This window comes from Geotrypetes seraphini, chromosome 4, assembly GCF_902459505.1.
Source record: "Geotrypetes seraphini chromosome 4, aGeoSer1.1, whole genome shotgun sequence".
Taxonomy (NCBI): Eukaryota; Metazoa; Chordata; class Amphibia; order Gymnophiona; family Dermophiidae; genus Geotrypetes; species Geotrypetes seraphini.
This window is the reverse complement of record NC_047087.1, coordinates 301935595-301962447: the sequence shown is the minus strand read 5'-3', so window position 1 is coordinate 301962447 and position 26853 is coordinate 301935595. Positions and strand designations below refer to the sequence as shown.

General features: G+C 45.4%; 1 protein-coding gene across 1 annotated transcript in view; it reads left to right on the top strand.

The window, feature by feature from the left end:
* The window catches only part of LOC117359849 (VPS10 domain-containing receptor SorCS1-like), a 304368-nt gene that overhangs the window by 41058 nt on the left and 236457 nt on the right, over window positions 1-26853 (top strand). The window contains exons 4-5 of the mRNA XM_033943225.1: window positions 6900-7079; window positions 21249-21395. Coding sequence (XP_033799116.1) covers window positions 6900-7079; window positions 21249-21395 — 327 coding nt within the window. The remainder of the gene's footprint in view (window positions 1-6899; window positions 7080-21248; window positions 21396-26853) is intronic.

Sequence of the window (26853 nt, the reverse complement as noted above, 5' to 3'; positions counted from 1 at the left end):
CGCTTATCGCCTTCTTCACTTCCTTTGTTATCCACACCTTGTTTTTTGTTTGGTTCTGTTTGCGCCCTTTCCTAAACCTGGGGATGTACATGTTTTGTGCTTTTTGCACCGTGTTCTTGAGTAGGGACCAGGCTTTCTCTACGGTCTCCATCTTCCGTGAGCTGTTTCTGAGTTTATGTCTCACCATTTTCCTCATAGCTTCGTAGTTCCCTTTTCTGAAGTTGAGTGCCATCGCTGTGGTTCTCTTCACTTTTGATGTTCCCATTTCTAGTTTGTACTGGATCATGTTGTGATCACTGTTTCCTAGTGGCCCTACTACTACCACCTCCTTTGCGGGGCCCCCTAGACCGTTGAGGATTAGGTCAAGAGTGGTATCTCCTCGTGTCGGTTCCTGGACCAGCTGCTCCAAGAAGCAATCCCTCACAGCCTCCAGGAACTTTGTTTCCCTCGCGCTGCTGGAGTGTCCAATGCTCCAGTCTATCCCAGGGTGGTTGAAGTCTCCCATAACCGTCACCCTTCCGCTTTTGCATTCCTGCCTCAATTCTGCTTCTAGGTCATTGTCACTTGTTTCTGGCTGTCCAGGTGGGCGATAATAAAGTCCCAATTTTGTGTCGGTTCCCTTTCTTCCTGGTAACTTAACCCATAGCGATTCCAAACCTTCTGCCCTTGTTGCCGTATCCATCCTGGTCGAGTGAATGGAGTCCTTTATGTATAGCGCTATTCCTCCTCCCTTCTTACATGTCCTGTCTTTCCTATAGAGTTTATAACCTGGTAGTACTACGTCCCATTTGTTGTCCTCAGACCACCATGTTTCTGTGATTCCAATTATGTCTAGGTCCTCTTTGTTGGCCATGACTTCCAGCTCTCCCATTTTGGTCCGTAGACTCCTTGCATTGGCGTACAAGCAATTTAAGTTTTGGTTTTTTACTTTCCCTGTTGTTCTTCCTTGTGGGTTGATTCTCTTGTCGTCCCCTTCTTGGGGTGCCAGCCCCTGAGTCCCATTTTGTTCGTCCCCTTCCCATGGTGTGATTTCTTTGTCCTCAGCTGTCTTCCTCATTTCTGCATGTCCTTTTAGTTCCTGCTGTTTTTCCTTCTTTTCGCTCTCTAATTTCACTTGTTCCTTGAACTCCTGTAGGTCGTCTTTGAGTTCTTTTTCGCAATTTTCCCGCTTGCCTTGGAGGCCTACTTTGCATTTTTCCCTTTCAGTGTCTTCCCTTGATATTCCTTCCCGAAGCGTCGACACCAGATCGACTGTCAGCTTTCCCCCTCTCCTCAGTTTAAAGCCTTGTCTATTGTGCTCTTGACGTTATTTGCCAGCATTCTTGTTCCTGTCGTGCTCAGGTGCAGTCCGTCCCTCCTGTAGAGCTTGTTCTTACCCCAAAAAGTTGACCAGTTCCTTACAAAGTGGAAGTTTTGCATTCAACGCACTCCAGAAAATCCGGTAACTCTATGGAAAATACAATATTGAAGCCCCACCCCCCACCCCGACTGGCAGCAATACAGTTGGAATTCTCCCGATCTGCTTAGAGTGATAGTAAGGGCTCACACATTATTTTTTTGTTAATGACGGCGGCAGCAAATGCCAATTAATTTGGGAAATGGAGAACTGGCCATTTTCCGGCTGCCCTAAAAATGGCCTTGGTACACAGGAAAGACTTGGGGCTTACTAAGCTGCGTTAGGGCATTAATGCGCGGAGTAGCGCACGCGACAATGTGGCATGTGCTAGATGCTAACGCCAGCATTGAGCCGGCGTTAGTTCTAGCCGCGTAGCGCGGGGTTAGCGCACACTAATTTCCTGCGTGCGCTAAAAACGCTAGCGCACCTTAGTAAAAGGAGCCCTTGGTGAGAGCGCCCTATGGTCACGTTTTAGTGCAACTCAGTAAAAGGACCCCTTAGAAACTGCAGCTCTTAATATTGAAATTAAAATCCAGGGCTTCAAAAAATGATATGCCAAAGATGTGCTTGGTAATTGCGATCCTCTTTGAGATGCATATTCGCCCTTAAAAAGAAAGAATTTATTGATGTAGCAAATAAATTATTCATATTGTTATGCATATGCTTACCAATATGATGAGAAATTAGCAGAAAATCAAATTGAAAAAAAAGAAATTGAGCAGTGCATGTGTAAGAAAAAGATGTATGATTTTCATATTCATAGAAAAATGATGTCCTTTCTCAAATGAAAGACTTTTTTTTTTTCCGGAGTGCGTTGAATGCAAAGCAACTGTACTGAAGCAGTTGAAGGATTCCTGGTTATAACTTGTTTTGATGGACAGGATTCCAGTTCCAGAAGGACCTAGATGTATACTGTATGAAAACGTCTTCATGCCTCAGAACCAAAGTGATAAAAAGTAAAAAATAAATTTTAAAAACCTCCAAACGAAAAATGGTGGAAAATAACAATACTGCAAAGGATGAAGTTACAGTGGTACTTTGGCTTGCGAGCACAATTCATTCCAGAAGCGTGTTCGTAATCCAAAGCGCTCTTATATTAACTTGTTTTGATGGACGGGATTCCAGTTCCAGAAGGACCTAGATATATACGGTATGAAAACGTCTTCATGCCTCAGAACCAAAGTGATAAAAAGTAAAAAATAAATGAAAAAACCTCCAAACGAAAAATGGTGGAAAATAACAATACTGCAAAGGATGAAGTTGCAGTGGTACTTTGGTTTGCGAGCACAATTCGTTCCAGAAGCGTGCTCGTAATCCAAAGCGCTCTTATATCAACTTGTTTTGTTGGACAGGATTCCAGTTCCAGAAGGACCTAGATATATAGGGCTCCTTTTACGAAGGTGCGTTAGGGCCTTAACGCACCGAATAGCACGCGCTAAAATGCCATGCGCGCTAGCCGCTACCGCCTCTTCTTGAGCAGGCGGTAGTTTTCGGCTAGCGCGCACTAATCTGGTGCGTTCTCTAAAAACGCAAGCAGAGAGATGTCCAAAAATGACATAAACTGGCATTTGGACCCATTAATCATCAAAATGTCTAAGTGCCCAGTGCATCCTTTCCCATTATTGACATAGCACATTCCAAGGCCCAACTTCTTCCAGGCTGACCAAAATCTACACACCTTGTGAAAACAGCGCATGTACGTTTACTTGCAAAGAGGGAGAAAATGTTCACGTGACTCCATCTCTCCATGGGGAATCTATTGTAATGCATCTGAATCTGCTTGAAAATTGTCCTCTGTAAACGACAATACCCCTAAATCTTAAACTCAGATTCATAAAAGATAGAAAATCCAAATACAGTGGAACCTTGGTTTACGAGCATAATTCATTCCAGAAGCATGCTCGTAAACCAAATTGCTTGTATATCAAAGCACGTTTCCCCATAGGAAGTAAGGGAAACTCGCTCAGAATCTCGGAGAGAGCGAGACCAGAAGGCTTTGAGCATGCGCAAATGCTCAAAGCCAGTCCAGCCCAGCCCAGACCAGAAGAGGGAGGATCTTCGGGCACCCGCACTGGTGCCCAGTCGGGGTAAAGGATGTCATTGCTGTGCTCGGGGGGGATGTAGGATCGCGGGGGGGGGGGGGGGGGCGGTCGTACAGCGAGGCAAGCTCGGTTTACGAGGCACCAAGTTTGCAAGTGTTTTGCTCGTCTTGCAAAACACTCGCAAACCGGTGCACTCGTAAACTGAGGTACCACTGTATACAACTAGAAAAACAGTCCCCAATAAAACACTTATGAAGTCCTTTCATTTAAATAGTGTTCATTTCTTGCTCTTTGTCCAGAGCCTTTGGCCTTTCAATTTTTACTTCCTAACCAGATTTGATGGGAACCTGTCTCCACAATTTCTCAATTACCTGCCTGAAAATTGGGTGACTTTCTAGTACTAAAATAACGGTACACCATCAGTAGCGCACAGGACAATTGCGCCCCGACAATTCCGCTCCGTCAAATGCACGCACCAAGTGCACGCATGAAGGGAGTGGGATTTTCGGAGTACAATTGTAAGTTTAGTGAAGGGGGGGTGTTTGCGGCAATCTTCAAATTGACATCCCCCTGAAGGAGAACATGATTGTAGTGGCGGGGGTTCTCCAAACACCCCCCCCCCCTTCAGAGTGTAAGAGCGGAAAGGGAAGGGCTTTGGGAGGAGAGTGTGAGTTATAAGTGTAGTGGGGAGGTTCCCCCACACCCCCCCTCAATGAGAGCGCCAGTGTGTTGGGGGGTTCCCCCCAAGCCCCCTCAGAGCGCAAACGGGAAGGCATAGGGAGCGGCGTGCATTTCTCCTGCGCGCAAATGTCGGTGCAGAATTGTCCAATGTCCTGCGTTCATTTGACAGGTCACCAAAATAACTATAGAACTTTTTTTGTCACCTCAATTTCCTTTCCAGTTTCCTAGTGAAAAAACGTTTTTCTTATAAAATGAGTGTTCTGGAGGAAGAAAGCAAATAAAATAAAATAGTAGTTGACATAAAAGTAGACATTTAGGCCCTCCTTTACTAAGGTGCCCTAAGCGTTTTTTAACGCACATGTAGCACGCGCTAAATCAATGTGTGCGCTAACCGCTAACGCGTCCATAGGATAACATTCATGTGTTAGCGTTTAGCGTGGGATTAGCGCACACTAATATTTAACACGCACTGAAAAGCATAGCGCACCTTAGTAAAAGAGGGGGGTTAGGCCCAGCTTCTATAAAAGACGCCTAAAGTTAGCCGCCTAACTTATTTTAAAAAAGCTTAATTGGTGTCGGTAACAAGCAATTAGCACCTTGTAATTGGGTTAAATTAAAATTAATTGGATGGTAGGCACCCAACTCAGTAGGCGCCTACTGTTTCAGGTAGGTGCCTAGTCTAAGGCATGGCTGGTGGTGGATCGTGGGTGCGTTTTTATATGTAGGTGCTTGGTTTGCACTTATTTTCCTGCAGCTACTTAGGTGAGCTGACAAGTTTAATATGCACGAATGGGAAATAATAATAATAATAACTTTTGAAAGGATTAGGTCCCAATTCCTGCCCCATACTTTCTCTCTGTCTATCATTTGCAAGACAGATGCATCTGGGGACATATCTTAGAGGTAAGAAATTATCTCCCAAACATGTCCAGTTTATTGTCAGCTTTACCACTCTTTTATATCATTTTACATGAATCAGTGTTGTCAGCATGTGTCAGCATGTGACGTAAATGCAAACCATATATGGACACAGGTCACATAAAACTTTAAAGAAATAACAAGCATTTTACTATCTAAAGGCTGAAGTCCAAAGGGTCAGCAGAGCCTTTTTCTTATCTAAAGCTGCTTGCAAATACAGCTATGAAAACAATTGAATTCACTTCACAACAAGATAACACACATCTTCTCAAACATAAAATGGCCTTGCAGTATTTCAGCAAGAGAAGGCAAACAGTGTCTGGATTTACAGCTTCAAACATAGCATAAGGAAAACTACAAGACGTGTCCCTTCAACTTTATTCTTTTATACCGCCATAACCAAAAGTTTTAGGCAGTTTACACTAAAAAGAACTGGACAATCAGCGAAATACAATAATACAGTAAAAAATACAAATATTTATAAAATAGAATTTCAATAATAAAACTCACTAAGTAATAAACTTATCGAACAAAGTAATTAATTTCTGAAAACTTCAATAGGATAACATAGCTTGCTGAATACATTTACCTAACCAAGATTGTTGCCTACCAGCTTGAAATGCTAGGGTCCTATCTAAGAAGGTCTTATATCTACACCCATTAATTTTTGGATAAGTAAATAAGTAGAAGTTTCTAGTTTCTCTTGATGGTCTATGCAACACAAACTGAGGAAAAAGGTAAGCTGGAGACAATCCCGATATCAGCTTAAAGCAGATACAGGAAAATTTGAGTAATACTCTTGCCCCCAAAGGCAGCCAATGAAGTAAATGATAATATGGAAAGGGATGGGACTTGATATACCGCCTTTCTGTGGTTAAAATCAAAGTGGTTTACATATTATTTACAAATACTAATGGCTAGATTCACTAACCTTCCGATCCGTGGGCGATTGGAGGCAGGCCGACTGATTCACCAACCATCTTCAAGCAAATGGGGGTGATCGGAGGTACGCCCCCATCCGACGACACGGATCTGGTTAGCGATCTCGACGCATGCGCAGACCATCTACTTTGCCTGAAGATGGTCTGCGAATGCATTTGCTGTCCGTTTTTTTTGTGGTGTTTTTTTTTTTTACTCGCTCCAACTCTCCTCCGAAGTCGTGCCTTCCTTCCCCTTCTTGCCTTCGGTGCTGTTCTAATCCTGTGCACGGATCATCTTACTTTTAACTTTTTAATAGCGAGCCTGTGGTTTTTTTTAATGCGGACTGCCAACGAGCATCTCCGGGGGAGGGGGGGCTGGGGAAAACCCCCATGAATAATCGAAACTGCGAACAACGAAACTGCGAATAGGGAAGGGGAAGTGTAATATGCAGTAATATATTCAGATTTTTTCAAACCAAACATCAGGCGTATAGCTGTGTTTCGGATAATTCTCAATCTCCTGTTGGGGGTTTTTTTTTTTTTCTAAGATCCTAGATGATATTACAGTGATCCAAAGTACTCAATACAAGAGATTGAACCAATAATCTAAAAGATGAAAAATCAAAATATGGCTTCAGAGAGCGTAATTTCCAAAGAGTGTAGTAACATTTCTTTACCAAAGTGTCAACATGGGCATCAAACATTGATTGAGAGTAATTCCTAACATTTTTATTTTGGGATTGAAGTTATAATTTCTCCCATTCAGCCTTAAAGAAGTCTCCATGATTTTATTTGATGGTCTTGTCAGAAAGACATTTTTTTAAATTCTGAATCCAGTTTGTTTAAAGTCCTTAGCCCATTTTTCCTGAATGGGTAGGCACAGGGCATGTGACTCTCTGAATAAACATAATTAAATTATTTTCTTTTTTTATTCTTCTGCAGGACATGCATGTAATCAGTACAGACGAGAACCAAGTATTTGTCGCCATTCAAGAATGGAACCAGAATGATACGTACAACCTTTATATATCTGACACCCGGGGCGTCCTTTATACGTTGGCCTTGGAGAATGTGAAAAGCAGCGTCGGGCCAGAAGGAAATATTATGATTGACCTTTATGAGGTATATCACAAGTGCAAACCACAGGGTACTATACTGAGCCTGCTTCAATGAAGCCTCGTACTATAACAAAAGAATGAATGGCATAAGAACGTCAGCTGTAGTGTCGCTATAATTGGACATACGATTAGCTCTAAAAATCATTAGAACACTGTTAGCTAGAAGTGTTACCTAGAGTCTCATGAATAACTTAATCCCTTCAGACCTCGGAGATCACGTTGTGACAATCCTTCAAGCTAATTCTGGGTAGCGTTTTAACTGACCCATATGACCTATTCATTAAAGTTCAGTAGGGTTTTCAGTCACCGCATGTTAATTTGCTACATTTTGTGAGCACTAATAGCTAGATTCATTAAGGACACCGATAGTGTCCCGACCACTTTGCGACCCAATTTTCCTCCAACCCGATTCACTAACCTCGTGGTCGATCATCTTACCATCCGCGCACGGAAATGAGGGGAAACGGCATGCAAAGTAGGAATAACGAGATTCACGAAACGAAAGAAGGCACACCGACTGGGCTGGCCGATCCAAAAACAAGCGACTGGTGAGGACCAGTCGCTTGAGCAAAAACCCTGCTCTCTGCTCTGATTCTCCTTCTCCTGCTCTCTGCCCCGATCTCCTGCTCTCTGCCCCGACTCCATGGTTTTAACCCGCGGTGCAGCCCCGTTTTCAACCTGCGGGTTAAAACTCACGGGCTCACGAATGTTTCAAGCGCGGTGAGCATGCGCAGACCATCTACGGGCAAAGGAGGTGGTCTGCGCTTGCGTCAGGATCGCTGGAGAGCAATCCGTGCGGTCGGTGGGGGGCGTGATTACGGTCACCCTCTTTTGCATGAGGGCGCTTTGTGAATTAGCCCCCCCCCCCGGCCACAGATCGGATCCGATCTGTGGCCTTAGTGAATCTAGCCCTAACTGCAAAGCCACTGCATTAATGGGGGGATGGGGGAAGGGGGAGGAAATTTATCAAGATGCGCTAACACATTTAGAGCATGCAAATGATTAGCAAGCGCTAAATGCTAAGATGCCCTTAGGAATATAATGGGTGTCTTAGCACTTAGCATGCGCTAAATCGATTCGCATCCCTTGATGCCAATTGTTGGGGCTATTCCCAGCGTCGTCCCCAAGAAGTGATGTAGAATAAATGCCATTGCTACGCATTAAGGGCCAGATTCTGCAAACAGCGCCACTATTGGTGGTCCCCTACAAAAGCACCGCCGACCGCATGTCCATCATGCCATGACACTATATCAAAAAAATGGCTCAATGAAACCTCAATGAATAGACATTCAAAATGAGCAAACAGGTTTCTAAACCAGCTTAAAAGTTGTAATGTAGTTGAGAGAAAGGGTCTCAGAAATCCTGCAACGTTCAATGAATGAACGCCAAGATAGTAATGCAGGTAGGATTCTCGTTCATCGACCCACAATTTCTCACTTATCATTTAAAGTGTTTAAATCAACAAAAATATATGTTGAATAATGAATAAATAGTGCACTTATCTTTTAAAACTTTTTGTAGAGAAGTGCCTCCGTGCAAAAAGTGCTGTGAGCAGTGCAATGCAATGTTTGCCCGACGGGGCCCGTTTCGCCACCTATTAATGGCTTCTTCGGGGGTCTTTCTATGAAAACTACAAAGAGCAAGCAATGCTGTCACATTATTCAACATATATTTTTGTTGATTTAAGCACTTTAAATGATAAGTGAGAAATTTGGGTCGCTGAACGAGAATCCTACCTGCATTACCATCTTGGCGTTCATTCATTGAACGTTGCAGGATTTCTGAGACCCTTTCTCTCAACTACATTACAACTTTTAAGCTGGTTTAGAAACCTGTTTGCTCATTTTGAACATCATGCCATGTGCAGAATGGTAGGCGCCGGAAATGTAGGCCAGGGTTTTGAAGGCCTATGTTTCCGGCGCCTACCTTTCACATGAATTGGGTCCACAAAGGCGCCTAGTGGCATTTCCGGCACTGTCCACGCCTACTTTGGCCGTAAATGCCGGTAGGCACCTTAATAGCCACGGTTACGGTGCCTCTTCGGGAGGCGCAGTTAGGCGGCTTCATTGTTTGATTGAAATGGGTTGTTAAGTAGATTTTAAGGACGCGGGTCACTTCAGTTCGGCGGCGGTGCAATGCCTGCTAAGGTCAAATGCATTTTGCCCGGCACTTTGCCTGGGTTTTGAAAAGCGTGTGATGTCGTTGCATTGCAACCGTGCATGTGCGGATACCCGACCGACCGACGAGAACAGGTTGAAAGAGTGGGGTTGGGGGGGTGGGGCTGGGTGGGCCTGGGGGCGGGGCTATAGGTCCAGATTTTATTTAACCCTACGTTGACAGAGCTTACAATCTATTCAAGACAAGACAAACAGGACACAAATGATCAGGGAGTTATGTGTTGTGGGAATAATTAAAATAAATCTGGGTACTGAATAGGCGAATAAGAAATAAAGAGTTAAAAGCAGCCTCAAAAAGGTAGGCTTTGGCCTAGATTTGAACAGGGCCTGAAACAGCATGAATTTGATATACTGCCTTTCTGTGGTACAGTCAAAATGATTACATTTCTTATATGCAGACACTTACTTTGTCCCTAGTGTAAGGTTGCCATATTTTTCTCTGGGAAACCCCAGATGCATGACCCCCATTCCAGCCCCACCTCCTTCTGTCCCAACCCCACCCCCACAGAGCCTCCTCTCTTCTTTCGGACAAGCTCCAGCCACCTCTGGAGGGCCTGGAGCATGAGTGGATGTGTGTGACATCACCCACATGTGCTCAGAGGCCTTCCAGAGGCTTCCGGAGCCCGTCGGGGCTTTCACAAAACCCAGACAAATGCCGGGTTTTGGAAAGTTTGTCCGGGAGCACGGACAGTCCTCTACAAAGAGGATGTCCAGATTTTCACGGCTGGCAACCCTACCCTGGTGGGCTCACAATTTAAGTTTTTGTATCTGAAGAAATGGAAGTTTAAATCACTTGCCGAAACTGACAAGGAGCTCTGGTGGGAATTGAACCCAACTCTTGAGGTACTCACCCCCACTGCATTAACCAATAGGCAATTCCTCCATTCCAGGATGTACCAACTCAGGAAGTCTATTCCAGGCATACGATGCAGTGAAAGGAACAGAGCACTTGGGCCTTACTACTATTACTATGAATTATTCCTATAGCACTAACAGAGTCACAAAGGAGACAGTCCCTGCTCAAAAGAGCTTACATTCTAAACAGACAAACAAGATGCTAGGTGGGGGATACAGTTAGGAGGGATGTTTAATCTGCTGGCTAGGCAGTGGGGAGTAGGTTATGAATTGAAGGTGGGTTTTTAGTCTACTTTTAACAAGGGAAGGGGCGTGACTAGGGTTCCCAGATATCTGGGAAAACCTGGACATGTGTCCTCTTTTTAGAGGACTGTCTGGGCTCCTGGGAAGACTTTTCAAAACCTGATGAGCTCCGGCTGCATCTGGAGGGCCTCTGAGCACGCACGGAACGCGCATCTGCGCAAGCTCCAGGTCCTCCGGACGAGGCTGGAGCTCGTCCCGGAAGAAGAGAGGAGGCTTGTGGGGCGGGGCTGGAGGCGGGACTGAGCAGGGCTGGAGGTGGAACTGGGCGGGACTGGGGCGGAAGGGGCAGGGCTGGAGGCGGAATGGAGTGGGCTCTTGTGTCCGGGGTTTCCCAGAGAAAAATATGGCAACCCTAGGTTTTGATGGATGAACTCAGGTAGTTTATTCCAGGCATACCTTGACAGGGTTCGTAGTCACAAGCACGTGAGACAAATGCGCGCCGACATTTGAGAGCGGACAACTGAGCGCAAGACTTCAGCGCGCCGCTCTAAAAGCTTCTTTTAAAGGGCTCCGACGGGGGTGTGTGGAGAGGCGCTGCCGTTGGGGGTGGTTTAGGGGGAATTATATAGAAAGCTTAACTTTTCAAAAAAAATAGGTAAAAAGTTAAGTTTTCAGTATAATGTGGGGGGTTACACCCCCCCACACGCACCCCCCAACACGGCAGCGTGAACACTAATAAGTAAAGTGGGGGGGTTACCCCCCCCGTCAGAGCCCTTTAAAAGAAGCTTTTACAGTGGCGCGCTGACATCTTGCTCTCAGTTGTCCGGTCTCAAATGTCGGTGCGCGCTTTTATCCCCTCACCCCTTGACAGCTATATGAAAGGAAGAAATTAGCAGTGGAGGAGAAGTGGCCTTAGATAAGAAGCGACTTCCCTGACTAACAGACTTCCCAGGGAAGGGGTGTAGGGAGACATTACATTACATTACATTACATTACAGATTTCTATTCCGCCATTACGTTTCGGTTCAAAGCGGATTATAAAAAGAGTTATGGAAGAAGGGTTACAACGTTAGATCAGAGAAGGTTTCCAAGAGAGGGAAAAGTAGGATCTGGGGTTAGGGAGGGGATGGTAAGAGGGGGGTTAAGCTTTATCATGGTATTAAGCTTTATTAAGGGATTTCTTGAAGAGTTTTTATTTCCATTCTGAACATCTTGTAGTCTGGGGTTGATGTCAATAGGTTGGAGACTTGGTTGTCTATCTTCGCTGCCTGAGTGGCCAGAGATAAGTGAAGAGAGATGGAGGAGATACAGAATTCATGCTCTGGGAGACTGGGTGAGCAAGATATCATCCACAGAAATAGAGGATGGGGAAAGATAGGGTTATTCTCTTTAATCAATACACTATATTGAACTAACGGGGGACTCTGCACCTCTGAAAAGCTTCACCCAACCACACTTAACAGTCACTCAAACACAAGTCGACAAGAGAAAAAAGAACCGAAAAAAGGGGCTACTAGTTTCAAGTTTATTGATTTTTAATATACCGACCATCAACAAGTATCTAGCCGGTTTACAATAAAAGTTAAAATCAAAGTAAAATTATATTTATAGATTATAAAATTAATTTAAAAAAAAGTCCGGGCGTAAGAGCAGAGTGTGGATATCCGGAGAGAACCAGGACATTATTGGCAGCTAAGTGGTTCTGTTCTGCTCAGTATACAATATCTTGAGAAGAGAAGACTGAGAGGGGATCTGATAGAGACTTTTAAATTGCTAAAAGGAATCGACAAAATGGAGCAAGCTCACTCACCAGCAGGGGGAAAGGATGGTGAGCAAGAAACAGCGTTATTCACATTGGCAAATGCGACTCAGACTCGGACCAGAGGTCGTGGCCTGAAGCTGAGAGGGGACACGGCCAGGACAAACGTCAGAAAGTTCTGCTTCGCACAGCGAGTGGCGAACGCCTGGAACTCTCTCCCGGAAGAGGTGGTGAAGGAAACCACCATTCTAGGATTTAAGGGAAAATTGGACCCACATCTTCTTGCAAGACACATGGAGGGATACGAGTGACTAAGGTATTCGCCAGGGTATGTCTGGCTGAGCCTCCGCGTGTGCGGATCACCGGACTGGATGGACCCTAGGTCTGATCCGGTGCAGGCATTTCTTATGTTCTTAAGTGCTTATTTATCCACAGTATCACTGTTTGGAGTTTTTTCCTGGCGTGCTGAATGATATGGAGGTGCTCTACAGGCTATTTATAGTGCTGTTTTTCACCTTTTTGTGTAAAGTCACATGTGCAAGTGTTTATCTTAACAAAGTGGAGTTTTTTTTACCAGGTGAAGCAGAACTGAGGCTTTTTCTCCACTTTTTCTTTTTTGGGTTCTTTTTTCTCTTGTTGATTTGTGTTTGAGTGACTGTAAAGTGTGGGCAGGGGTGAAGCCTTTCAGTGGTGCAGAGTCCCCCGTTAGTTCCATATAGGGCAGGGGTAGGGAACTCCGGCCCTCGAGAGCCGTATTCCAGTCGGGTTTTCAGGATTTCCCCAATGAATATGCATTGAAAGCAGTGCATGCAAATAGATATCCTGAAAACCTGAGTGGAATACGGCTCTCGAGGACCGGGGTTCCCTACTCATGCCCTATATGGATGGGTGGGGCAGGGGCGGGTCTATGTGTCCAGATTTTACATATGTAAAATCTGGTAACCCTAGGGCAGGGATAGACAATTCCGATCCTCGAGAGCCAGAGCCAGGGTAGGTTTTCAGGATAACCATAATGAATATGTATGAGACTAGTGTTTAAGCCCGTTACATTAACGGGTGCTAGAAAGCAGCCCCCTTTCCCTCTCCCCCTCCAGTTCCTCCCTGACTGTCTCTCCGTGGCCCCCCTTCTGTCTTCCCCCCTAAGCAAAACGATCTGCCTCCCAGCACACCCCTCCCCCGAAGCAGCCCCCTTTCCCTCTACCCCTCCAATTCCTCCCTGACAGTGTCTCCGTGGCCCCCCTTCTGTCTCCCCTCCCAAGCAAAGCTGTCTGCCTCCCAGCACACCCCTCCCCCAAAGCAGCCCCCTTTCCCTCTACCCCTCCAGTTCCTCCCTGACTGTCTCTCCGTGGCCCCCCTTCTGTCTTCCCCCCTAAGCAAATCGATCTGCCTCCCAGCACACCCCTCCTCCCGAAGCAGCCCCCTTTCCCCTCCTGTGAGAATTTTTACCTGCATGGGCCACCTGCAGCACCCTCCAGCTGTTCCTCTGAGCTGTAACTCCTTCACGCGCTTCCCGCCTACACACTGTTGAAGATGCGCACCATCCCCACAGTCTGGCCAGCTCCCCTAGTCCCTTGTCGCCGCCATCACCCCCTTCCCTTCCCACGGTTGACAAACCTCCTGGCTCCAGCAGTGGCCGCAGCACTGTAAACACACTGCTTCGTGTCCTCTACTGCCCTGATTTGCTCTTCCGTGTCCCAGATGACATCATCAGAGACGCGGCAGAGCAAATCAGGGCAGTAGAAGCCGCGAAGCAGCGTGTTTACAGTGCTGCGGCCGCTGCTGGAGCCAGGAGGTTTGTCGACCGTGGGAAGGGAAGGGGGTGGCGGCGGCAGCAGCAAGGGACTAAGGGAGCCGGGAGAAGGGAAAGTCGGATGGGAGGGTCAGACCGTGGTGGGAAGCTCAACGGGGATTCGGGTGTGGGGGGGGGCGAAGACGACGACGATGAAGACGAACTGAAAAACCCTAGGCGCGCATGCGCACTCCTGCGGCCACAGACCTACATCTTACAGATCAGGGAAAATGGAAGCACGCGAGCAGGAGTGCGCATGCGCGGCTAGCGTTTTATTATATAGGATGGATTTGCACGCACTGCCTCCTTGAGATGCAAATCTATCTCATGCATATTTATTGTGCATATCCTGAAAACCTGCCCTGGCTCCGGTTCTCGAGGACCGGAATTGCCTACCCCTGCCCTAGGGAAAGAGGAGAAGTGGGTTCAGGGGAAAAAAATTAACTCCTTCATGAACTGCTCTCATCCCGCCATTTATAAAGCACAAAAACCCCATCACAAGTCACCCCTGATTAGGGTTACCATACGGCTCCAGGAAAGAGAGGACAGATTGAAATATCCGGGTTTTACTTCCATTGAAAGCAATTGAAGTAAAGCCCGGATGTCTCAATCTGTCCTTCTTTTTCTGGTTCCATATGATAATCCTATGGCCCTGATTAGAGAATGACACGGTGAAAAAATTGGTCCCCGTCACCGCCCCGTCCCCGTCTCACCATCCCCGTCACCGCCCCGTCCCCGTCTCACCATCCCCGTCACCGCCCCGTCCCCGTCTCACCATCCTCTTCACCGCCCCGTCACCGCCACTGCCACCCCATTCACCGCCCCGTCACCGCCACTGCAATCCCATTCACTTTTCTTTATTTACGTATAAAGGAAACATTCTTTAAAACTTTAAAACTTTAAAACTTAGTTAAATATTAGTTAATAACTATACAAAAACAAAACACGCAGAGAAAAAATTAATTAATATAAATTCTCAAAACTGACACATTTTGATCACTAAATTTAAAATAGTTATTTTTCATACAGTTTTTCAATCACTAATCTTCCACCACCCCTGGGGCTAGCAATGCAAAAACAAACACGACATGTACTTTAAATGCTTACAATGTTAGCCTATATGGTAATTAGACGCGGCCGCTGTACCTAATCGCGGCAAAGATCTCCCTGCCGTGATTAGCATAGTGACCGCGGCTACGGCTGCAAGTCTCCCCTCCCCCCAGCGATCACGGCAGGAGGGCACCCAACCCCTCCTGTAGACCCCCCCAACGGCCCTCCCGACAATCGCAGCAGAAGGGTACCCAACCCCTCCTGCCGGTCCTCCCAATGGCCTCCCCTAAGATCGCCGGCAGGAGGGTACCCAACCCCTCCTGCTGGACCCCCCCCCAACGAACCCTCCCACCCCGGAACCCCCTTAGTCTTACTTTCCAAGTTGGACCGGACGGCTCCTCACACGTATGGCCAGCAGGCTTGCCTCCGTCCAAATGAGGCGGGCCCGCCCCTACCCTGCCCAACCCACAGGATCCTAGGGCCTGATTGGTCTAGGCACCTAAAGCCACTCCCGCTATAGGAGGGGCCTTAGGTGCTTGGGCCAATCAGGCCCTAGGATCCTGTGGGTTAGGCAGGGGAGGGGAGGGGCGGGCCCGCCTCATTTGGACGGAGGCAGGCCTGCTGGCCAGACGAGCGAGGAGCTGTCCGGTCCAACTTGGAAAGTAAGACTAAGGGGGTTCCGGGGTGGGAGGGTTCGTTGGGGGGGGGTCCAGCAGGAGGGGTTGGGTACCCTCCTGCCGGCGATCTTAGGGGAGGCCATTGGGAGGACCGGCAGGAGGGGTTGGGTACCCTTCTGCTGCGATTGGCAGGAAGGGTTGATCTGACAAATGAGGAGCACGGTGAAACACAGGTAAATAGCGGTTCCTAGAAGGGGGTACATTGGCCCGCGGGGACAAACCTGTTCACCGTTTCCGCGGTCGGTGAATGGCCTTGTCCCCGTCACCGCAGCGACTGCTAGTTTTCTTCCCCGTTTTCGGCGGTGACCCGCGGCTTAAATGCGGTGGCCGCGGGTAAACCGTCACCGTGTCATTATCTAGCCCTGATCTTCTGTGCACCCTACTTAGAAAAATTTACCTAGCAGACAGATGGCTTGTTACAAAAACAAGACAAACAAAAAAAAAACCCACTTAATTTGGCCACTCTTAAATATAAAAAGTGCATTGATTAATTTAGGGAGATATGATTTCATGTGAACTTAGCAAAGTTTGTAACAAAAAGGATTTGGATAGCCTGAAAGCTCCCTCTAGTTAATTAAGGCTCTTGTATTCTGTGATATGCTTAAAAGGAAACTGTTAAAATATTTAGGCCGTGGCCCTACCTGCTGAAGCTTTTGGTACAATGAAGCTGCAGTTAAGAGGGACTGCAAGGCCGGCTGTTAAAACGTCTGATGGAATCACAAAAGGCATCTCTCCTGTGCGTCCCCTGTACTACAGAGAAGGCAGAATTGAAGCTGATTTGATCAGATCAGTAGCCAGGGAGAGGTTGATTACTAGACGGAATATTGGCTGACACTAATAGCTCCAGAAGTGCTTCTTTCACACTGGATTGTTCTGTCTTGAAGGGAGCTTGAAGGCCATCTCGCAACACATCTCTCAGTAGGATTGTTGTGAATGACGAATGCTCGGGGGGGGGGGGGGGTGGAATGGAGTCAACGAAACGGAGAGGAGGAAAATCTATACCTTAATTAAAAGAGCAGTGGATGGAGGGGGGCGAGAGCAAGGCCTTGGCAATAGAGCCAGCAAATAAAATAGTAATGAATTAAAATAAAGACGCCCTGGATTAAATGCTCTGGCGAGGCTCACTGAGAGGGTGTATATACGCTCCTATAAAATCAGTCCCCCAAAAAACCTGCCCAGAGCCCTCCGTTTCCTCCAGAAAGGCCTATAGTGTTCAATGTGGATTTTCAAGTCATAGGGGATAAAGTAGTGCCATATTAGTTTACCTTAAAGGTTAAGTACATAGACTGGTGAGGTAAATGCTACGACACTCATAGAAGTCCTTGTAAAAGGACCCTATAAAAAGGAAAAAAAAAAAGACTACATTCATTTTTCAACTGACTTTCAGAGGCCAAAACATTCTTCCTCAGGGCAGAACAATCAGTGCCATGTAAATCACAGAACATACTACCCACCCCTGTATTTATGGCACCAGAAGACACGATATGTTTTCGGTCATGGCCCCTCAACTGTGGAACTCACTACCACAGTACATCAGAGACGAAAAAGACCTTTCACCCTTTAAAAAAAAATCTTAAAAGCTTATCTTTTCAGAGATGCATTCAATCTTTCACTTATTGACCAATAACCAGAAGTCTTAGGGTTGTGTTCTTTTTTACCCTCCCTCTCGTTTACTCCCCTCCCCTCCCCTTCTCTTTTTTCGCTCTAACAAGGAATTGTAACTTTTCCCTCCTATCCTTCACGATTCATGTTAGTCTCATTTTGTAAGTCTGATGTTATTTTTTCTGTATTCACAACCCTATTTTTGGATCTTTTCCAGATAAGCCCCGCCAAAAAGTTAACCCCCGCCACCCAAAAAAGATTATAAAAAAGAGGCGTGATCTGTTTAAAGTAAAGTGGGGGGGTTCCCCCCACGCCCCCCTGTCGGAGCCCTTAAAAAAATGGTCGACAGTTTATCCTATTTTTTATAATGTTAAGTTTCATATCCTCTTTTTTATAATCTTTTTTGGGTTGCGCCGCATTGTGGGGGCGTTGTGCTGAGAACTTCACTAGTTAAGGTTGCGTGCGCTGGCAAAAGGTGGCGGGGCTTAACTTTCGACGCATGCACTTTTTCCATTAGTGGCGGGGCTTATTTGAAAAAGATCCCTGTTTTTATATAATTGTACATCGCTTAGTAAATTAAATAAGCGATCCATCAAATACTAATAAAACTTGAAACTTGAATATTGCATTAACATAGAAACATGACGGCAGTTAAAGGCCAAATGGCCCATTCATAGCATCCACTATCTCCTCCTCTCCCTATTGGCTAAGGCTCTTAACATTTGCATCTCTTCTTTCTATTGGCTACAGTGCTTTACACCTGCATTGTGAGGTCATAGATCTGCCCATCCGCAGTAACCATTATCTCTTTCTCTCTCCGAGAGATCCCAAGTGCCTGTCCCGGGCCCTCTTGAATTCAGACACAGTCTCTGTCTCAACCACCTCTTCTAGGAGACTGTTCCATGCATCTACCACCCTTTCTGTAAAATGCAGTACTCCAGGTGAGGTCACACCATGGAGCAATACAGGGGCATTACAACATTATTAGTCTTGTTAACCATCCCTTTTTTAATAATTCCCAGCATCCTGTTTGCGTTCTTGGCCGCTGCCGCGCATTGGGCAGGTTTCATCGTATTCTCTACAATGACACCCAGATACTTTTCTTGGCCGCTAACCCCCAAGGTGAACCCTAGCATCCGGTAACTGATTCGGGCTATTCATCCCAATGTGCATCACTTTGCATTTGCCCACATTAAATTTCATCTGCCATTTATATTGTATAAACACATCTTCATCTCGATTAAAAAACAAAACCAGGACGCACGTATATAAAACGCCACCTATTTAGTAGACGTTAAAGGCGTTCCTGCTAATTCTGCTCAGTCAATTAGCACGCGTCAATGCCCGCACACCAACCAATTGGCTTGGGGGCATTCTCCTCCCCCTAACACATCCCCATGCGGTTAGCGCGTGGCTTCTGAGCGAGTGCCACCAGTGCAGTTTTTAGGCGGCAGTAAACATGTCTAGTTTAAGGACCCCTATGCTTTTTTCAATGGTTCTAAAATGGATGCCTCTGCTGCACCGAAATCTGCGCCTAAGCATCGATTTCTCCAAGTATTTTAAAACAAGCTGTACAGTAAGTCAGCAAATTTTGTTCTACAATACCAGCCAAACAGGACTTGGAAGTCTCAGTTCCAGTTTGTATGTCCTTTCTAAAATACCATTCCCAATGCATTTCTCCCTCTCTAACTCACCGAGGCCCCGAATCTCAAAAGCTTGCTGTGGAAGGAAGACTGGTTGTGGTCGTATTTGCAAGGCTGCTCAGCCTCTGAAGCACCTGAGAATTCAGGGAGAGTCGACACTGACGCGGGAGGCAAGTTCATGATACTGCTCGTGCTGGGAAAAAGAGGTACGAGGAAAGGGGTGCAGGTGCGGCAGGGAGGTGGTGGGAAAGGGCAGGGAAAGAGAGGAAAAAGGGCGCCAGTGCTCCCACCAAGACGGCGCCTGGAACAGACTGCCCCCCCCCCCCGCCCCTCCCCAGTTTCTACACCACTGCTACAAATCACAGAAGCAGCCACCGAGAGCCCTACACAAGGAGATCATTGCCACGTGAGTTAGGATATATGTATATACAGTATTCCCCCTGCAAATTCACGGTTCGCAAATCGCGGACTCAGTAATTCGCGGTATTTTCCGACCGCCTCTTCCTGACACTAAAGTCATGGCTACACCAATCAGGAGCTGCTTTGACACGCTATCTGGCGTATCAAAGCAGCTCCTGATTGGTGCAACCGTGACTTTAGCACCAGGAAGAGGCGGTCAGAAAATGTGCCCGGCATTGTAAGTACAATTTAAGCACCCGCCGGCACCCCAGCTGCCCTCTCCTGCCTTCGATCAGCTGAAAAACCGTATTTGCGGGGGTTCCTGGAATGGAACCCCTGTGAATTTGGGGGGAGTAATGTATTTATATATACATATTTCATTCTGTACATGAGATGCACATCAATATTATATAACTGTTTTGTTCATATAAAACTCTAATAAAGCTTTTTGAACTTAAAAAAAAAAAAAAACCTCACTCTGTGTAATGCACAGGAAGGAACTCCCACCTCTTACTGGGTGAAATTTTCTGGCAGTTCTGGAGCTGCAGGTCGTTATCTGTCTGTGCGGATGTTGTGCGAGCGTGTGTCTCGCGCCTATGGTCAGAATTCAGCTATTAAGACACGCGGGACACACGCTCACACAAAACACGCACAGCAACCGCATCCATATTGCGTGCAAAGCACATGAATAAAAAATGACAACAAAAATAAAACTTGTTCAAGAGCTCCGGCAATCGGGAACAGTACTGGGCCTGTGCACAAGAGCTGCACCTACCGCTCAGCTCTTGTGCGCAGGCGCCAGGAGCAGTTCCTCCTGCTTTCACCAGGATATTGTATGTCTTTATTTGAATTTATATCCCGAGCTCACAGAAGGGCTCAGAACGGGCTACAAGTTTGCATACATAATAAAGCAGAACAGGGTATAGTAATGTATAGCATGACAATACATTTTAGATCCTGACATGATAAGAAAATACATGTAGCTCAGTGGTCTCAAACTCGTGGCCCGGGGGCCACATGCGGCCCACCAGGTACTATTTTGAGGCCCTCGGTATGTTTATCATAATCACAAAAGTAAAATAAAACAGTTAACTTGATCATGTCTCTTTAGCTATAAATTACCATATTATTATTAAGACTTAGCCAAAAGGAAAGATTTGTAAACTATAAAGAGTTTTTACCTCACGCAAAATTGACATTTCTTTAATAAGACATTAACTATTTTTTCTGCGGTCCTCCAAGTACCTACAAATCCAAAATGTGGCCCTGCAAAGGGTTTGAGTTTGAGACCACTGATGTAGCTGGTTTTGAAAAAGGTTTGGACAAGTTCCTGGAGGAAAAGTCCATAAACTGCTTGCCCTGGATCAGTGGCATGGACTGCTGCTGCTATTTGGGGTTTTGCTGGGTACTTGTGACTTGGATTGGCCTCTTTGAAGAAGGGATGCTGTTCTAGATGGACCATTGTTCTGATCCAGTAAGGCTATTCTTATGTTCTTATAGAAGTCAAAGAGCATGGTAATACTTAATAGGATATGACAGGACAAGATCTCATACATATAGCATGGGGTAGTACATTATGAGTTTGGTATGACATTGTGGTAACTAATATGGGCCCCCCTTTTATGAAGTCGTGTTAGGTTTTTTTATCTACGAGCTATGAGCATCGGAGCTAATACTGCCGCGGCCAGTGATTTATTTATTTATTTTTTTAAAAGCCTAATGCGGCTTCATAAAAGGGGAGGGATAATTTGCATGCTTTTTATGCTAAGCAAAGCCCAGTAAATCAAAATCGCTCCCAACCCAGCCAGTGTTTTTTTTTTACTGGGTTGCTGGAGCTTTGTGCATCCAACCCCGAGAGAGAGACTTGTTTCATCAGAAGTCAGTTTCTCTCTAGCCATATCCAAGTTTCAGACAGTTGAATACACAGAGAAGTCTCTCTCCAACAGATATATTTTTTAAGCTTTGTCAATTTCTCCTAGGTAGCAGGCATAAAGGGAATGTTCTTGGCTAACAAGAAGATTGACAATCAAGTGAAGACTTTTATCACATACAATAAAGGCAGAGACTGGCATTTGCTGCAAGCCCCAGAGACGGATCTGAGAGGGAATACTGTTCACTGCGTCCTGGTAAGCTATTTTGCCTTAAAAACCTGTCTGCGGCTGACGCCATGACATCGTCTATTAAAACTAAACACACTCGGCGCACAGGTGCGGTGGCACGCTTGTTCGTTGTAATTGGGTCTGTTGCCTTGAGCAACTATCTTGAGGAATGCTAACGTGTTTTAACTTAAATTGAATACTGCTTTGTTAAAAACAAAGAGAGAGGGGGGAAAAAAAACTATAATGAAGCTCTCTACATCTCTTTAGAAAGGTACAGGAATACGAGTGTGTTGGTATATTTTAAAAGTTATCTGTTGATTTTGATAAAGAGATGAAACAGAGGCTCATCTTCAGATAATGCTCCCGTGCAGTTAAGAGTCTGTACACTAGGTGGGGTGAAGGAGCTGTAGATGAAAGTGGCAATGGTATCTTTCAGCTTTTGATATTGGGATTCCTATTTCCATACAGAAATGGCTCTTGATTTGTAATGCACTTTCTTTGCTGTATTCTACCAGTGTAGGTTCGGTCGCTGAACATCTCCATCTGTTCTCTGAGGTGACGAAATAAGTGGGACTAATGGTGGTTCATACGTAAATCTCTCTACCCTTTTTTTATAATCACTAATTCTTATTATGTTTTCCTTCCCTTATTTTAAAGTTCCTGTAAACCGTGCCGAGCTCTATCCTCATGGAGAGGATGCGGTATATAAACTTATGGTTTAGTTTAGTGATTTCTCTACTAAAATTAAGAAGCAGAAATGCTAAAACGGACAAGAGTGAAAGAAGGATAAGATGGAGAGACAAGGGAGGAATCAATGGAGGGGTTGCAGTGGGAGATATAGAATAGAGATACATTTTACCCCGTCCCTGCGGGAACTCATTTCCTGTCCATGCCCCATTCCTGTAAGCTCAGCCTTAACTGCACAAATCTCGAAGACTTCTGATGTTACAGTGTTTCAGGCTTGTGAAGATGAGAACAGAGCTTTGAAGGAATGGGGCAGCAGCGAAACCCGCAGGGCCCAAGTATGAATGAATGATATACCCTGATGAAGGGACAGTGGCATGTCAAGGAACTAATAAACTTGAAAGTTGAAACTTTTGGACCAGTGAAGGGTTGACATCATTTTGTGAAACTATGGTGTGCGAGCAAAAGGAGCATTTTTCAAACTGACATGTTGCAGAGGAAAAAAACAACCCCAGTGTTATTATATATTTATAGAGCACGCCAAGATAGAAAAACTTGTTTGTTTGCTGCAAGCCTGTCCTGGGGCTTTGCTGCATATAGATATATATATAGAGAGAGGATTTACATTTGGAAATGTTACAGCTTCAGCAGAACTAAAAATGAAGGGAGGTAAGGTGAAAACTTACAGGCACAGAAATAAACCATGGAATTATGAAAGGCGCACATGTAGACACCTGAAAAGTCCACAAAAAACCACAGGAAGATACAGAATACAACTAAAAAGTGATGTCAATCATGGTGGACAATCCCAAATGCTGTCGTGATAAAGAAAATGTTTCCTCACGCTCTTTGGGCTCCTTTTACTAAGCTGCGTTAGCGGGTTTAGCGCCCACACTAGACACTAACGCCTCCACTGAGCTGGCGTTAGTTTTTCCACGTAGCACAGAGGGCAGCGTGCGCGATAAAAACGCCACCGCAGCTTAGTAAAAAGGAGCCCTTTCTTTCTCTTCATATATTTTAATGGAGGAAAAGGTTTTGCCTCTCCATTGGCTCCCGGTTTATTTTAGAATTCAGTTTAAGTGTTTATGTATTGTTTTTAAGACTTGACATGGTATCTTTGCTCCTCTTGTTCCTCTGCTATGGAATGTTTACAGATTTTCATATGTGAGAGGTATTCGTCGATTTGAACTTTCTCTTCCTTCTTGGAAAGGAATTCAAGGAGTTAATAATTTTAGCAGCTCTCTGGCGTTTAAATTTCCCCAGCTATGGAATGAACTTCCCCTAATTTTGAGGTGTCCCAGTTCCTTCCAACTCTTCCGTAAACTTCTAAAAACTTTTTTATTCGCTAAACATTTTGAAAACTAACTCTTGTATTTCAGTTTGCTTTATTTTAAAAAAATTTATTGTTAACCGCGTCGAGCTTCCTTTGGTTGAAGGCCCGGTATATAAGGTTAAGTTTTAGTTTCTTCCACAATGGACTCCACATCTTTCTTTCTCTCTCTCCCTTCCCATTGTCCAGCATCTTTCCTCTTTCTTTCCTTCCATTATCCAGCATCTCTCTCTCCTTCCCCTCTTCTCCCAGGTACAGCATATCTTCCTTCACTCTCCTCCCTCTCCTATCTACAATCCAGCATCTCTTCTTTTCTCACAACGACTGCCCCCCCCCCTCCTTTATGTCTAGTCTACCTTATATTGCTAAAATTTGCTGATAGGTAGAATGCTTTACACCAGTGGTCTCAAACTTGCGGCCCAATAAATGAATGAAATGAGAACCTTGTCCAAATGCCCCTCTATGGACCTTTCCCCACAGGCCTTGTAATTCTTCCTTATCTTGGCTATGGTGGCGCTTTTTAAAGCCCTTCCTTATCTTGGCTATGCGGCCCGCCAGGTACTATTTTTGAGGCCCTCGGTATGTTTATCATAATCACAAAAGTAAAATAAAACAATTTCTTCATCATATGTCTCTTTAGCTATAAATGACAATATTATTATTAAGACTTAGCCAAAAGGAAAGATTTATAAACTATAAAGAGTTTCACTTCATGCAAAATTGTCATTTCTTTAATAAGACATTAACTATTTTCTCTGAGGCCCTCCAAGTACCTACAAATCCAAAACGTGGCCCTGCAGAGGGGTTGAGTTTGAGACCACTGCTTTACACCTATTTCCCGCAAACTACCCCAGAGCCTTCTCTCTGATGTATCCTGCCTGTGTGGAAACAGGAAACTGCATCAAAGGGGACAGTATGTATCGGAGTAGGCTGCAGAAGTGGATGTGAACAATTGCACCTGTCAGCAACTTTTAGTGGTAAAAAATAGACACAGACACAGGAAGAGAGGTGCAAGATCACAGACAGAGGAGAAGAATGGAGGAGAGATCCTAGACCCAGGGATAGAGGGGAATGAGAGAGAAATGCTGGATAATAGAAGGGAAGAAAGACTCTGGGCAAGTCACTCAGTCCTCCATAGCCCCAGGTACGTTAGATAGATTGTGAGCCCGCTGGGACAGACAGGGAAAATGCTTGAGTACCTGATTGTAAAAACCGCTTAGATAACCTTGATAGGCGGTATATTAAATCCTAATAAAACTTGAAACTTGAGGAAAGATGCTGAACCATAGAGAAGGAAAAAGCAGAGCTGCTAGGAGAGATGGAAAGGGAGAGATATTGGATGATGGGAAGGAGGGAAATTGGCGTAGAGGAGAGATGATAGACTACAGGAGGATGGGGGGTTGATAGAAAGGAAGAGGTACTGGAATACGAGTAGGAGTAAAGGGGTGTGGGGAGATATGTAAAACTTGGGGGTGGAGAGAGGTAAATATCACTTCTGGGCCAAATTCTCTGACACCATGATAAAAATAATACCATGGTGGGAGCAATTTTTGTTGTACTGGTGATTCTCAGAACAACATACAAATTATATGTATGCAATGTGTGTGGAAAATCACTGGTAAAAAAAAGGGGGGGGGGGAGGGAGGAACTATGCTCAGAAGGAAAAATGCTAGCACAGTTCTAGAGAATGACATGGTGGCAAAATTCATCACCATTCCCGTCCCCGCGGATAACCATCATTCTTTAAGGAGAGAGGGAAGACTCAGAGTATAATTGGGCACAACCACTGACCCGCAAGCTTTGCTTTGAAGAATGCTGGTGTAGAAGGACTGAGGTTGAAACAGACACTACAGAATGACAGTCTCTGGTATCCAGAGCAGATCTTGTGATGTCATAATGCCTCGTTCCACCATTGCCTAAGAGCCAATCACATCAGTGATGTCACAATGGCTTCATTATCCTTGGCTCACATAAGAATCAGAGTATGAATGGCCACAACCACTGACCCTCGAGCTTTGCTTTGAAGAATGCTGGTGTAGAAGGACTGAGGTTGAAATAGACACTAGAAAATGACATGGATTATTTCCCGCGGTTATCCGCGGGGACGGGAACGGTGATTAATTTTGTCACCGTGTCATTCTCTACTCCTCCTGTCTGCCTGTCAAAAAAAAAAAAATAGCAAACCCTTCTCTCCCTGCCTGAACAGGCAAACAGGGAGAGCAGGGCCTATAAAAAAAATGCCCCCCTCAATGCTGGAAGCCTCCCACACCCCCAACATCGGAGTACTTTTTTCTTTCAGGCGGTTCCCCCCATGCTGGGAGATCCCCCTGACAGCAAGCTCCCTCCTGACCACAAGCACCCCTGACAGTCCCCACCATACCAAGCCTGGTGGTCTAGTGCCCCTCACCATTGCCGCTCCCCGCCTATACCCCCCACCCCATGTAGAAGATCAGCAGGAGGGATGCCAACTCCTGCCTGCTGCAGGGTCGGGGACACCCCTGACTGCAAGTCCCCCAACCCTGATAACCCAGTGCTACACCAAGCCTGGTGGTCTAGTGGGCCATCCCCCTCTCTGATTCCCCCCCCACACCTTTTTTAGAATTCCTGCAGAAGGGATGATTACTCCCTCCCACCGGCAGGCCTGCCTCTTCAAAATGGTGGGCCTTCCCCCTCCCAGTGCATCCTGGTCATCACAGGCTGAAACTTTTCACACTATTTATTTATTCAATTTTCTATACTGGTCTCCCAAGTAGAGAATGACATGGTGACAAATTATTCCCCTTTATACTCAGGGGATATCAGGTAAATGTAATGCATATAAAGGCTGGGTGAACTTAATTTTATGGACATAATGGAGCCCACTGTTAACAATAATTAAAAAAAAAATCTGTTTAACAAGTAACAGCTTTGTTGTCGCTCAGAAACGCTCACTGGTTCCAAAAAGAGCAGTAGACTTTGAAGACAATGCAATTCAATATTTATTGCCCACACCCCTACCTGCAAAAAGACCTAGACGGTTAATAGTCAGGCGCCAAAGAAACCCGCTGGGTTCTAGTTAGATCAGGAATCTGTTTCCTGCCTATGTGAAAGTCTGAACTCCTTAGACAAATATCTGGGAAAACAACATTATTGATGTACCAGCTGGGGGCAATCTGGTTCCACGAAGAGGATAAGGAGTTTGCAATAGCTGAATGACAGTCCTGTATTATTTGCTTGCCTTGGGTTAGTTTTTCTAAGTTAATAATATTCATATCACAGCAATGGTAACTGTGATATTATATCTGTTTATACACATTTATCTACACCCGTAAAACAATGTGGTTTCATCGTCATCATCATCACAGACATTCTGTAAGCAGTGAGCACAAACTATCGCATATCATTCTATGTTGCCATATGCAGCAACCTGAATTCCTATGGCCTCCACCCAATGCCGTTCAACAAAAAAGTGTTGGTTGTAAAAAATTGAAT